The sequence below is a fragment of the Antedon mediterranea genome, chromosome 6 (assembly GCF_964355755.1).
Source record: "Antedon mediterranea chromosome 6, ecAntMedi1.1, whole genome shotgun sequence".
NCBI classification, from domain to species: Eukaryota; Metazoa; Echinodermata; class Crinoidea; order Comatulida; family Antedonidae; genus Antedon; species Antedon mediterranea.
Genome location: NC_092675.1, coordinates 18,757,920 through 18,772,343, shown reverse-complemented (window position 1 = coordinate 18,772,343; position 14,424 = coordinate 18,757,920). Strand labels below are relative to the sequence as shown.

At 33.4% G+C, this 14,424-nt stretch overlaps 1 protein-coding gene across 1 annotated transcript; it reads right to left on the bottom strand.

The window, feature by feature from the left end:
* Positions 1–2,932: 2,932 nt before the first annotated feature.
* LOC140052454 (piggyBac transposable element-derived protein 4-like) lies at positions 2,933–3,892 on the bottom strand. Its single transcript, XM_072098065.1, has one exon. It carries the CDS (start codon positions 3,890–3,892, stop codon positions 2,933–2,935), a length of 960 nt encoding a protein of 319 aa, XP_071954166.1.
* Positions 3,893–14,424: the final 10,532 nt, after the last annotated feature.

Genomic DNA, 14,424 nt, shown 5'->3' with positions numbered 1-14,424 from the left:
CTCGATGGTATATAAAGTTTGTTCGTACTTTCGGTACTGATTTTAACCAGCTGATGTAACCCTGTTTACTAATTAAATTGAGTTAGATGATTAGTTATTGACCATTAAAACGAATTTAGGGTCAACGATTGTTTTCCGATCGTGGTATACACTGTCTAATGAATGTCCATCTTGAAAAAACCCACACACAATAATACGAGTATGCTTTCGGCTTTTCCTATCTCCTTTTACGATAATTGTTTTTAATAGCTGAAAACAGGTTAAACTGCTTGAGTACAGCATCATAAGACAGATTTAACGTTTATACAAATGTATTTATTTGCGATGAATGGAACATTCCAATCTCTTAGTCTCAGTATAATTATTTGGTTTAACACAAGTCGGTAAATTTATGGGTCCCTTGAGATAAACTTAAAACCGTTAGTATAGTATTGCAATTCTTTGAAAATACTGTAAATACGTATTAACCATTGTTGGTAGCCATTTGAATCGCAAATTTCTTACTGTGAGTGTGTGTATACTGTTAGATATATAAACAAGAAATATTTCTTACAAAAAACGCTGCTCGCATATTGAAAAATATTTTTTATTTCAAATGTTTTTGAATGTGTCATTTTATTGTCACATAACAGTTATTTTACCTGAAAAAAAATGTAATTTAAAGCAACAAATACTTAAATTGTCTGTCAGACAATGGTTTTTGGGTTTCTTTTCTTTTTTTATATGTGAATAAATATTATTTTTTTGTTACAGAAGTGAATACTCAATTTCTGTCACTTTAGTTAATTTTATTGCTAAGGTCAAATCTGGGGGTCACTTCATCACCCTAGATATTTCAATTGTGAAGTATCCTATTACAAACACAAACTTTAATGGACTGTTTCAATAATAATTCAATGAATATCTGACAGTGAATATACCAGAAATGCTTAGGGATTTGTAATTTTAGCATGACATGTCCTAATAGACTCTTTCCCAGACGTTTTTTGGGTCTACAACTGTAGCAGCTGGAATCAATAAATTATAGTGGAGTTTCCATTTTCACAAAACTGTCTGTCCTTAGAACTATAACTGCTGCTTGCTTTAGCTTCTGATTGAGTAGTCCTAATGGGACGTAGCGGGCTAGAGCAGCAGCGTGAAAAATAAACTTTATTACTATGAGTGTGGGTAGGCCCTACTGTTAGATATAATGTTATGTACAATATACAAATAAACTTTATTAGGGGCTCAATGACAGTTGCTCCTCAACGTTTGTATCAATTTATGATTACGAAAATTATAAACCTTGTAGTGGTGTATCGTTACATGTACTTTACTATTTCACTCGACTATGACAGTGACAGTTTTAAAAATTAAGTGTTAAATCGTAAATGCCGTTTTTAATCATGTCACTGTCATAATAATAGATAATAGTACGGTACGTCGTCACGAGGACGCAACGCAATGACGACTATGGGCTACGCATATAATCACAAACGGTGGATTGTTCGAACAGTCGCTTTTCATTGGTCAACGCTTGAGCTTATGTCGTTGTGCGTTTAAGCTTTAAGTTTTTTAAGCAGTATATCAAATTCTCAATAATGGTTTTTTTTTATCTATACCTGTATTTTAATGATATATTATTACGATTTTCATAATATCCTGTGCTGAATGCTGGTTGAGCTTCCAAATGGATTACTCCTCGTCAAGAATAATCGGTGGCTGCTTCGTGTATTCGTGTATAGGCCAGGTCTATCTAGTGTTATTGACTACCGTACACAATCTTTAAGAACATAGTTCGCTCTTGTTGGATCAATTACGGATCAATTATGTTATTATTAATTTATTATTAAATATTTTAAATAATTTCGGCCTCCTATTTAATAAAACCTAAAAGGTGCCATAATGAGTTTTAACTGAACATCCAATCAGATTGTTGATTTCGAAATTTCGACGCCTATTAAATTCACAAGTTAATAGATATAGGATATAGAATATAGAGTTTTTCTGATGATGATGACTCGCAGTTTAAAATAACGTATTTCCGACGAATGCATTATACGTAAGTGAATCGCTTTTCATTGGTACAGTCAATCAATCAATAACTTAAAACCCTCTTAGTACCGAATTTCCAGATAATGACTTCCTGTGTCAACCAGATTCTTTTTGGGAACAACATTTTTTCAATGTTTTTAAAGGTGGTCTCAGTTTTTTCAAGTTTTGAGAAACTTCTAGTCATTTTAGAGGAAAACATTTCTAATAACATATGTTCCTTATAAAATTTCCTATCTTTTGGTAAATATTTCATACATTTTTGGCTGGACCTAATTTATGATTTATGAATTCAAAAATTATGAAAAATATGAAACATTTTGTTGTGTGTTGGAAGCTATTTAGACACAAATTGTATAACTTTTTTCAAAAATAATAATTATATTATTGTTATAAAATACATTATTGATCATAATAATAAGCAATAATTATTAAAAAATATGAAATTTCATATTTTTAATTTTTTTTCTTCAATTTTTTGCAAATAAAACTTTTTTTTTGTGTTTGTATATATTTTATTTTTTATTGATCATCATTGGCCTGGCTACCATTACATTGGAAGCACGCAAGCCTCGCTACCACGTCAAGGTCGATGATCACAGCGAGGGCAGGTGGCACGTTTGTATGTGCCCCGTCAACCAAAGAAAACATATTACAGAAAAATGAGTTGTCAAAATAAAGGAGTTGTAAAACAAATGAAGAAAACATATTACAAAAAACATTACAAAATAAAATATTATGAAACAATATGAGTTGTAAGAAAAAAATGAGTTGTCAAAATAAAGGAGTTGTAAAACAAATGAAGAAAACATTATGGAACAATATGAGTTGTGAACATAATCAAACAATATAAATCAACACTATTTACAATCTAATCCACTTACCATCATCTCACTAACCTTTATTCTCCGTGGTACTCCTTTGTACAATCTGCTTTGTAATCCTGAAGGCTGTGGTAGCGGCCAAAGCATGGCACAGTACACATGGGCTTTTCACACTGCGCACAGATGTGTTTGGTTTGGTGTCTTTTGCAACCAGGCCCTCGCTTTGAGCACACGAAACAGTCAGGCTCAGACCTCCTGCCTGCCGGTGTCTTTTTCGGGTTCACTGCAGGGTAGTGGCGTTCAGTTAGCCGCTGTGGTTGATCTGTTGACCTTCTTCCTGGTCTTGGGTTGGGACGTTGATAGTTCGCTAGCAGACCATCAATGAGATCCAGACGAACCTTGTCAGACCTGACAATCGCATCTGGACGGAAACTCCTGTAAATAATCAAAGCATTCACAAAACTTACCTCCAAAAGATAAAAAAATACCTTCTTCCACCATTTGAGACTTCTGTGGATGTTGAGGTATGTCCATAGCAGCCGGTCAGCACGGTCCACTCCACCCATATACTGCGTATACAACTCGATGGCACATGGCTTGGTGATCTCTGTAAATCCTGCTCCATGTTTCTGCTTTACCTGTTTCTCAAAAGTCATAGAATTATGAACAGTAGAAATAACAGTTACCTTTCTCTTGTCCTTCCAAGTAACAAACAACTTGTTTCCATCTCTTTCAAATACTGTATCTCCAACAGCCATATCTTTTACTTTTACCTTGATTGACTGTGGAGTCCCAATTCTGTCGCATCGCATTGTTCCGCATGCACCCGTACCTTGGTTTTCTAGATCTTGGAAAACAGCTGGGGAGGAAAAATAATTATCCATATATACATGGTGCTTCTTACCTGCAATCGGTTGGCACACACGATTTACTAACCTCCGTGTTTTATCTGGCCGATCGTCACTACCTGTATACAACTCTTGATGATATACGTAGCCAGTTTGTGCATCTGCTAATGTATATGCAGTCATCCCCATTTGTGTGGCTTTTGTGGGTTGTATGTTTTGAAACGAATTCTACCTAAAAAAGCTATTATACTCTCATCTAATGACACGTTTCTATAGGGATAAAAAGCAGATTGAAAGTTAGCAATAAGACTAGACATAAAAAAAGAAACCTTGAATCCTCGATCATAGGTTGGGTCATCTCGATGAGGAGCAGCATCATCATCAGCCAGATGGATACACCTGAGGAGCAGCATGAAACGGTTTCTGGACATAATCTTCCGGAGTCCAGGCTGGTCCAGAAACCAATTCGTAGACCAGTGACTCTCGTAGCTTCCTCGTCTGTCAAAACCTAAACCTAAAATAAGAGCAATGAACGCACGTACCTCATTTATGTCCGTCTCTTTCCAATTTCTCAAAGTTGAACTACCTAACTTACCTTTATCCCGAGCAAGGGATATGAGCTTCTGCGCATACCTGTTAGTCTCCGTCACTACATGATGCAGCAGCCCATTATCCAAGAAATGCAGGAAAATCTCTGTGATCGTAGATTCTGCATCATGAACCTTCGGCCCCGATTGTTCAGTAAATTCTCCTAAAAAATACACAATAAATAAATATAAAAAAACCATCACTAATGTATGTTTGAAATGCAAAACATTTTTATTCCTACTCATACATAATATAAATGGATAATACAAAAATAAAAATAGGAATACAAAGATAGGAAATATACAAAAATAATGAATAATCTAAATAAATGTTAGGCCTACAGCTATTTGGTTTTTATAAAGCCAACAAAAAAATACAACTTTTGAAACATAATGAAAATTACCAAGTTGAGATAAAAACACGAAGTAGTCAACGTAATAAGTAAATATAATAATATAGAATACATATTTACCTAACCAGGCATAATCATAAGCCCGATCTTTCCATTCTAAATCGTCGACTCTTCTTCTGTACCTAGGCCCTCGTGCACCGTCGTCTTCGGGTTCATCGTCGCCGCTAATATCGTCTCTATCAGGCGCGTCAGAATCTGATTCTTGCTCTTCGATATCGCGATAAAAAAACTGCTCATCATCACTGTCATCAAGCAAAAGAAGATCCAGGGCTTCCTCAGCATTATAGGCCATTACGTAACAGTAATTAAAAAAAAAAATTAATGATTTTCAATGTAAATTTACGGAAAATAACTGGTTAAAACTTATAGCGTGGTTGCAAATTTCTGAATCGAAATTTAAGATAATTTAAAGTGTTCTAAACAACTGAGAAATGTTCTTAAATTGGCTAATATCGCCTGAGCTCTTGTGCGGGGCATTCCCCTGCATTTTTTCCCCAAAGGAAAGATGATTTCTTCCTGTTTGGTGTCGAAGGGAGGAGGGGAATGTGTTCTAACATTAAGACAATGTGATTCTTGCTTCTATAGCATTCTGTCAGTGTATACTTAGAATGTTTATATACATAGTATTTTTTAGTCTTTAGTTCATAGTATTCTGTTGAATACTGTCACGTACCTAAAAGCTTACAATGCGATATGCATGCTATTGTTGACGTACACCATTAGAAAAGATCCGTGAGCTCATGAGTTGCACGAACCTGTGATTCTAAAGGATTAAATTAGTTACCGGTAATGTAATGTAACTCCATGCACTAACGTTCATGGCACTCTGAAGAGTCAGTACCAGATCTTGTTTTTCTACCGTTATATCCTGTCCGATACAATTATTCATCACATCATAGTAATTTATATTGCTTGATTATTACGTTATCAATATGCAATATTCGAGTAATAGAAATTATATTGAGTTTGTGTGGTAAACAGTACATAAGGTCCGTCTGAACGATACCGTACCTATCATGATGAGCATATCCAGCCTAATTACAATATCATATTCCCAATACTACTCTCGAACATTGATTCTATCATGCAATTTTCTGGTTTGTTTATTCACCATAGATTAAAGTAATTCCATTACATTTCATCTTGAAAAACTTAAATTGTAGCTGACTAAAATCAATAGCGAATATGTCACGGCGGTCAAAGTTAGAACAAGTAAACTCTAGGATACCCTCAGCAAAAGGATTATTGCCTTGTACAACCAATCTGCCATATAAACCGTTTACAAATTAGATAATTTAAATAAATTCAAAGCTTTGTGTTGTTATTCAAGAATACATTTAAGCCAATGTCAGTGATTACATTCAATTTATGACGTTATTTGAAGCGAAACGGGCGATGTTTTAATCCCTCAACATTCCGCTGTATTTTTTTTTCTCACTAGAAGGTATATATATATACATACGGTATACAGCATGTTACTCACATCATTTAATAAAATCAATACAACAATACGACTTTGAACATAATCAAAAGTTTGTTCTCGCATAGGCCCACACAAAGCTAGATATCAATCGACTGTGTAGGCCTAATAATTTGGTCATGGTATTTCCAATTATAATGCTTAAGATTATGGTTGGGGGCGATCGGAATGCGCCTATAAATATCTATACATAGGCCTACTTCAGATCGCCGTTATAAATAATTAATTAATTGATGACTATTTTTAAGCATGTTGCACGGTCGTATATGTGCGGTCATGTTTTTGCGAAAGAGACCATGGGATATCCCATTCTTTCTTAAGCCACGCACAAGTCTCTATTTTCAATATCCTGGATTGAATGTCCAACATAATGGCTCTGTTGCTTAATGTTAGAAACCGCATTAGATGGGAAAAAAACGTTAATATCAGTGTATCGTCAATTTCCAAACTAATTTGAATTAGCTGAATATAAGATATGATAAACTAAGTGAAAAGTTCACGTCATGCGTCACGTATTATCATTTCAGTAATGAACTTCTTAGTAGGTATTAAATCAATTCTATCATTTTTTTTTGCGACAGTGGTCAGCTGATAATAAACGTACAAACATTCACTTTTGTTGAAACCAGTAGATTTAATTAAGAATTTAATCTATATAGATATTTTTTAAAGTAGACTCTGCTTTATAGTAGTACTTTATAGCACAAATTTGATGTGGCATATGGACATGATGATGTCATATCAACCATATTTGGTCATATAATTTTGTTGTCAAACTAGTTTGATAGGCAGACAGAGCTTTAGGGTGTGATAATCAATCTGGAAATGAAAGAATGTATTGTGGGCTAAAACAGTGCTAAAGGAAATGATATTCGCTCTACTGTCATAAGTTCGAATCTCTCCTGGGAAAGGGGGTCTTCTTTAGGGCTGAAACCTGTGATATGGCCTAAAATATTGCTGTGTCGTATTCAGTAGTTATGAGAAGATCCTGCAATTATTACTCATTATTCACATATTTTCCATTAATCTTCATAATCAATTAGCGTTTTTAATCTTAATACATCCTAATTTTCATTATGTTAATTGTTTACTTTCATACAACAATTGTCTTAAATATTCAATTTTTACGACTATACGCAATTATGTTCATTTCAGCTTCCAACCAGACTGCACTCTCAAGACCACAATTATGAAAGACATTCTCAAATTTCTTCAATTTCGTTTAATCCATTGCCATTTAGATTACCATTAACAGTTTTGATTGCTTTTAGTGCATATTCAGAACAGGTTTCTAAAAATAGCTTGAAAGATATATCCAAATAATTAGTTTATTTTAATTGTACCTTTATTCTGTATGTTGCATTTTTAAAATGCCTGCACCTCTAGAATTAGTTTTAAACTTACTTTTTTGCTTAAAGTTTTACTGTAGGCCTAAACATCAGTCTCTTCTGTTTTTATAAAATTAGGTTGACTATGCTCTTCTATTCAAGTGTTCAAACCTCTTTTAAATTCTAGTTCGATCTCTTCGTTTTTTCTAAACGCTTTGGGAATATTTGTTGAAACCGATGAATGACAACATTAACTTACAACATTAATTAACTAACGTTAAATAAAACAAATTGATATAGAAAAAATGGTGAAGTTTGAGACTCACCAAACCGAATGTTTCTGCAATACATTTTAATAACATAACTCCATCGAGAGAAAAGTCAAATTAACTTTTCGATCCTTAATCAGAAATTATAAAGCAATGTTTTCAATTCATTGTCCAAAAAAATAAATACTATAGAATGCATATTAACTTCAGCAATGCATGTCTTGGATTCAGTTGATTAATAGCCTCCCCAGAGTCAGTATAACCCGCACATCCCAATCACACTAACTTGCCTAGACAGTATGACAGTCTGACTTTATGGAAAAAACGGACTTGATAAAACCAATTATTGCATTAAAATGTATCAACAAATACACAATCATTGAATATCCCTTAGGAAGAGATTCTTGAATAATATATTATTGGTCATAAATAAATGTTTAGCTTACAATATTTAAGTCTCACTTTAATAATTAATATCTTAAAAATAATCGACTATTACTGTCTCTTAAGAAGATATGAATTAGAGATATTCTTAAATACTTCAAGAGGTGTAAATGTCTAATTTAAGATAATGAATGGATTCAGTTGACCTAAATGATGTACACTAATAGTGGTAAATGGACGGATTAACCTATTATAAAAATACACAAAGTACTCTCATCACGATTTGAACCCATGGCAATGCATACCGGAAGAGTAATGTTTTATTACACACTTGCCTATAGGGAATTCGTGCATAAAAACAGCTTTTTTTCCCGGATAATGGATGACGATTACCTGGAATTATTTTAGTTTTGTTTACCTTTTCAGTTATTCTAAAGGCAAATACATTGGGAATAAAATAATAAAGATAATAAAATTTGTGTTTTAATTTAGTTTTTCAAAAAGTATGGAGTAAGAGCAGTATCTAAACCTAAGTATCAAATATGGAGTAAGAGCAGTATCTAAACCTTAATATCAAGTATGGAGTGGGAGCAGTATCTAAACCTAAATATCAAGTATGGAATAGGAGCAGTATCTAAACGTAAATAACAAGTATGTAGTAAGGGCAGTATCTAAACCTAAATATCAAGTATGGAGTGGGAGCAGTATCTAAACCTAAATATCAAGTATGGAGTAGGAGCAGTATCTAAACCTGAATATCAAGTATGGAGTAGGAGCAGTATCTAAACCTAAATATCAAGTATTGAGTAAGGGCAGTATCTAAACCTAAATATCAAGTATGGAGTAGGAGCAGTATCTAAACCTAAATAACAAGTATTGAGTAAGGGCAGTATCTAAACCTAAATATCAAGTATGGAGTAGGAGCAGTATCTAAACCTAAATATCAAGTATGGAGTAAGAGCAGTATCTAAACCTAAATAACAAGTATGTAGTAAGGGCAGTATCTAAACCTAAATATCAAGTATGGAGTAGGAGCAGTATCTAAACCTAAATGTCAAGTATGGAGTAAGGGCAGTATTTAAACCTAAATATCAAGTATGGAGTAGGAGCAGTATTTAAACCTGAATATCAAGTATGGAGTAAGTGCAGTATCTAAACCTAAATATCAAGTATGGAGTAAGGGCAGTATCTAAACCTAAATATCAAGTATGAAGTAAGGGCAGTATCTAAACCTAAATATCAAGTATGGAGTAGGAGCAGTATCTAAACCTGAATATCAAGTATAGAGTAGGAGCAGTATCTAAACCTAAATATCAAGTATGGAGTAAGTGCATTATCTAAACCTAAATATCAAGTACGTAGTAAGGGCAGTATATAAACCTAAATATCAAGTATGGAGTAGGAGCAGTATCTAAACCTAAATATCAAGTATGGAGTAGGAGTAGTATCTAAACCTAAATATCAAGTATGGAGTAGGAGCAGTATCTAAACCTAAATATCAAGTATGGAGTAAGTGCATTATCTAAACCTAAATATCAAGTACGTAGTAAGGGCAGTATATAAACCTAAATATCAAGTATGGAGTAGGAGCAGTATCTAAACCTAAATATCAAGTATGGAGTAGGAGTAGTATCTAAACCTAAATATCAAGTATGGAGTAGGAGCAGTATCTAAACCTAAATATCAAGTATTGAGTAAGGGCAGTATCTAAACCTAAATATCAAGTATGTAGTAGGAGCAGTATCTAAACCTAAATATCAAGTATGGAGTAGGAGCAGTATCTAAACCTAAATATCAAGTATGGAGTAAGAGCAGTAGCTAAACCTAAATATCAAGTATGGAGTAGGAGCAGTATCTAAACCTAAATATCAAGTATGGAGTAGGAGCAGTATCTAAACCTAAATATCAAGTATGGAGTAAGAGCAGTATCTAAACCTAAATATCAAGTATGGAGTAGGAGCAGTATCTAAACCTAAATATCAAGTATGGAGTAGGAGCAGTATCTAAACCTAAATATCAAGTATGGAGTAAGAGCAGTATCTAAACCTAAATATCAAGTATGGAGTAGGAGCAGTATCTAAACCTAAATATCAAGTATGGAGTAGGAGCAGTATCTAAACCTAAATATCAAGTATGGAGTAGGAGCAGTATCTAAACCTAAATATCAAGTATGGAGTAGGAGCAGTATCTAAACCTAAATATCAAGTATGGAGTAAGAGCAGTATCTAAACCTAAATATCAAGTATGGAGTAGGAGCAGTATCTAAACCTAAATATCAAGTACGTAGTAAGGGCAGTATCTAAACCTAAATATCAAGTATGGAGTAGGAGCAGTATCTAAACCTAAATATCAAGTATGGAGTAGGAGCAGTATCTAAACCTAAATAACAAGTACGTAGTAAGGGCAGTATCTAAACCTAAATATCAAGTATGGAGTAGGAGCAGTATCTAAACCTAAATATCAAGTACGTAGTAAGGGCAGTATCTAAACCTAAATATCAAGTATGGAGTAGGAGCAGTATCTAAACCTAAATATCAAGTATGGAGTAGGAGCAGTATCTAAACCTAAATATCAAGTATGGAGTAGGAGCAGTATCTAAACCTAAATATCAAGTATGGAGTAGGAGCAGTATCTAAACCTAAATATCAAGTATGTAGTAGTAGCAGTATCTAAATCTAAATATCAAGTATGGAGTAGGAGTAGTATCTAAACCTAAATATCAAGTATGGAGTAGGAGCAGTATCTAAACCTAAATATCAAGTATGGAGTAGGAGCAGTATCTAAACCTAAATATCAAGTATTGAGTAAGGGCAGTATCTAAACCTAAATATCAAGTATTGAGTAGGAGCAGTATCTAAACCTAAATATCAAGTATGGAGTAGGAGCAGTATCTAAACCTAAATATCAAGTATGGAGTAGGAGCAGTATCTAAACCTAAATATCAAGTATGGAGTAGGAGCAGTATCTAAACCTAAATATCAAGTATGGAGTAGGAGCAGTATCTAAACCTAAATATGAAGTATTGAGTAAGGGCAGTATCTAAACCTAAATATCAAGTATGGAGTAGGAGCAGTATCTAAACCTAAATATCAAGTATGGAGTAAGAGCAGTATTTAAACCTAAATATCAAGTATGGAGTAGGAGCAGTATCTAAACCTAAATATCAAGTATGGAGTAAGAGCAGTATCTAAACCTAAATATCAAGTATGGAGTAGGAGCAGTATCTAAACCTAAATATCAAGTATGGAGTAGGAGCAGTATCTAAACCTAAATATCAAGTATGGAGTAGGAGCAGTATCTAAACCGAAATATCAAGTATAGAGTAAGAGCAGTATCTAAACCTATATCAAGTATGGAGTAGGAGCAGTATCTAAACCTAAATATCAAGTATGGAGTAGTAGCAGTATCTAAACCTAAATATCAAGTATGGAGTAGGAGCAGTACCTAAACCTAAATATCAAGTATGGAGTAAGAGCAGTATCTAAACCTAAATATCAAGTATGGAGTAGGAGCAGTATCTAAACCTAAATATCAAGTATGGAGTAGTAGCAGTATCTAAACCTAAATATCAAGTATGGAGTAGGAGCAGTATCTAAACCTAAATATCAAGTATGGAGTAGGAGCAGTATCTAAACGTAAATATCAAGTATGTAGTAAGGGCAGTATCTAAACCTAAATATCAAGTATGGAGTAGGAGCAGTAGGCCTATCTAAACCTGAATATCAAGTATGGAGTAGGAGCAGTATCTAAACCTAAATATAAAGTATGTAGTAAGGGCAGTATCTAAACCTAAATATCAAGTATTTAGTAAAATCAGTTTTCTTTTTGGTCTCATGCTATTACTTGCTTCTGGCAAGATGAATTGTAAATTGTACTTTTAAGAACTTTTGCCGAATAAATATTATTAATATTATAACCTTCTTGCACATTTCCTTCAAACATGAATTAAAGCTGATTATTAATGGTATAGTCTAATACCAACCTAACCTGTTACTGTATAATTTCTTGGCAATTTACAGTTATTAAATTTACTTTGGCCCGAAGGAAAAAATGGTTTCGAAAGGTCTCTTATTTTAAAGAGCATGACCTTTTCAACGAAAAAAATATTAGATGTTGATAACTAAGCCTACGAAATTAAGCGATTATGTTTAATATCTCAATTTTACACTTTGGTGGAAAATATATGTTATTGCAATCAGCTATTGACAAAAGGTAGGTTTACTAAATCTATTTATTTAATGATATGATAATGATGAAAAAAGATGACGTATTTTAATTGTGCGAACATTCCACTCTGATTATTATACAACAAACAAATCGAAAACAGTTCATTCTTTACTAGGAGTAAAAAGGGAAGATTTTTAGCCAATGTAGGCCTATAAGTAAAAATAAATTAGAATATTAGGAAGGAAATAAATAGTTAAATCATCAGCGTTATTGAATTAAATAATACTTCTACTACCACCACAACCACTACCACTTAGGCCTAATATTTAAAACACAGACGAACAGTCTAATAAAGAGTTCTTATGTAATATTAAGACACGAATAGAGAGAAAAAAAAACAATTAGTTAATACATAAAAGAAAGTTAAATAGACCTACTGTAGACACAAACCTATAAAAGAAATAAACAGGCAGACTGCGAGGTTCCGATTATATTGTGAATATTGTTGAATTGAATTGTCATGAGTGAAATGCATGCCTCCTGGATGGTAAGGCAGGGAAGATAACAAGTCATGTTGATGATGTGAACTATGGTGTAACCTAGCACGTTTATGTAACAAATGATTTTGAAAGATGTTGTCGTAAAAGAAAATTAATTATTCCACAATTGAAAGCTATTTCTAAAAGTAGGTCCAAGTTTTTTAATTATTAATATTAAATAACTTGCTTATTGTATGTCCTCCTTTTCTGTACATACGTTGAAATTAAATACGTAACGTTGAAAGATTTAGTGCAATGTTTATTCATGGATACAATTTCAACTATTTTATAAATTGAAAAGTATGTTATGTCAATGAAGGGTTTTTGCACAAACTAACTTTATGACAAATTTGCTTTGAGTGAACAATATAGTCATTGTTACCATAATATTCCAATGTATTACATTTCATATATCAAATATGTTTATTATTATTATTCACTTTTATTTCAAATATCAAAAAATTGACCAAAATTACAACTCGTGGCTAAGAGCCAAATTGCGTGTAAAATACATGTCATATCAAAAATATAAATATATATAAAAAATATGAAAACAAAAAAAACAACAAAGAAGGGGAGAGCAGTCGCAAACTAGCAGGGGAGAAAATTAAGAATTCAGTAATTTGATGAAGTAGGGTATAGGGCTATTGGTAAATCTGGATGTTTTAGACGCTAGCTGGGTAATTTTGTTTTTATTTCTTAAATTCCTACCATGACAGCTATGTCTGGTCGGTGGGATTAAATCAGCTGTTTGTTTAATTTTGGGGAGATACTCAGCGAACTTGCGACAATGCTCCACCCTTCTTTGAGCCAAAGTCTCTAATTTAAGAAATTCAAGGGCACCAGAGTAAGAAAAGTAATCATTGCCTAACATTATACGGCAAGCCCTCTTTTGAACATTTTCAATACAATCGCTTAATCTACTAGACAGGCCAGAATGCCAAACAACATCAGCATACTCAACAACTGGTCTAATGTAACCACAAAAGGTCAATTTAAGCTCTTCAATGTTAAAACCAAATCGTTTTAGTGATCGTAAAAAGAAAAGTTTCCTGGAAGCTTTAGTGATGATGGAATCAATATGACAGTCCCATTTAAGGTTGTCTTGAAAAAAAACTCCCAGGATCTTGGCTTTATTAACATATTGGAGCTTATCAGTTCCCAAGTGTATGTCAACGTGTGAAGGTTGGGTAGAACTGAAACACACCTTAAGGGCCTGACATTTTTTGGGGTTAAGCACTAAACAGTTGTCGTTACACCAGCGGAAAAAAGAATTAAGATCATCTTGTAAAAAACCAGGCAATGAGAGCTTACGATTTTCACAAAATGTAAGATCATCTACATATTTCAGATACTTAGTTTTAGCATTTGTACCAGCATCGTTGATCATGATCTGGAAACATAAAGGGCCTAACTTGGTTCCCTGTGGGACACCAGCTTTTAAGTAAGAGTAATTAGATAAGGTACCATTATATTTGACACACTGCATACGCATAAAAAGAAAATCACACAACCATGGTACCAAAGCCCCCCTGACACCAATATCAATGATCT

What these genes read in the sequence shown, in the direction of transcription:
- LOC140052454 (XM_072098065.1), bottom strand. Translation starts at nt 3,892, where the DNA reads ATGGGGATGACTGCATATACATTAGCAGATGCACAAACTGGCTACGTA.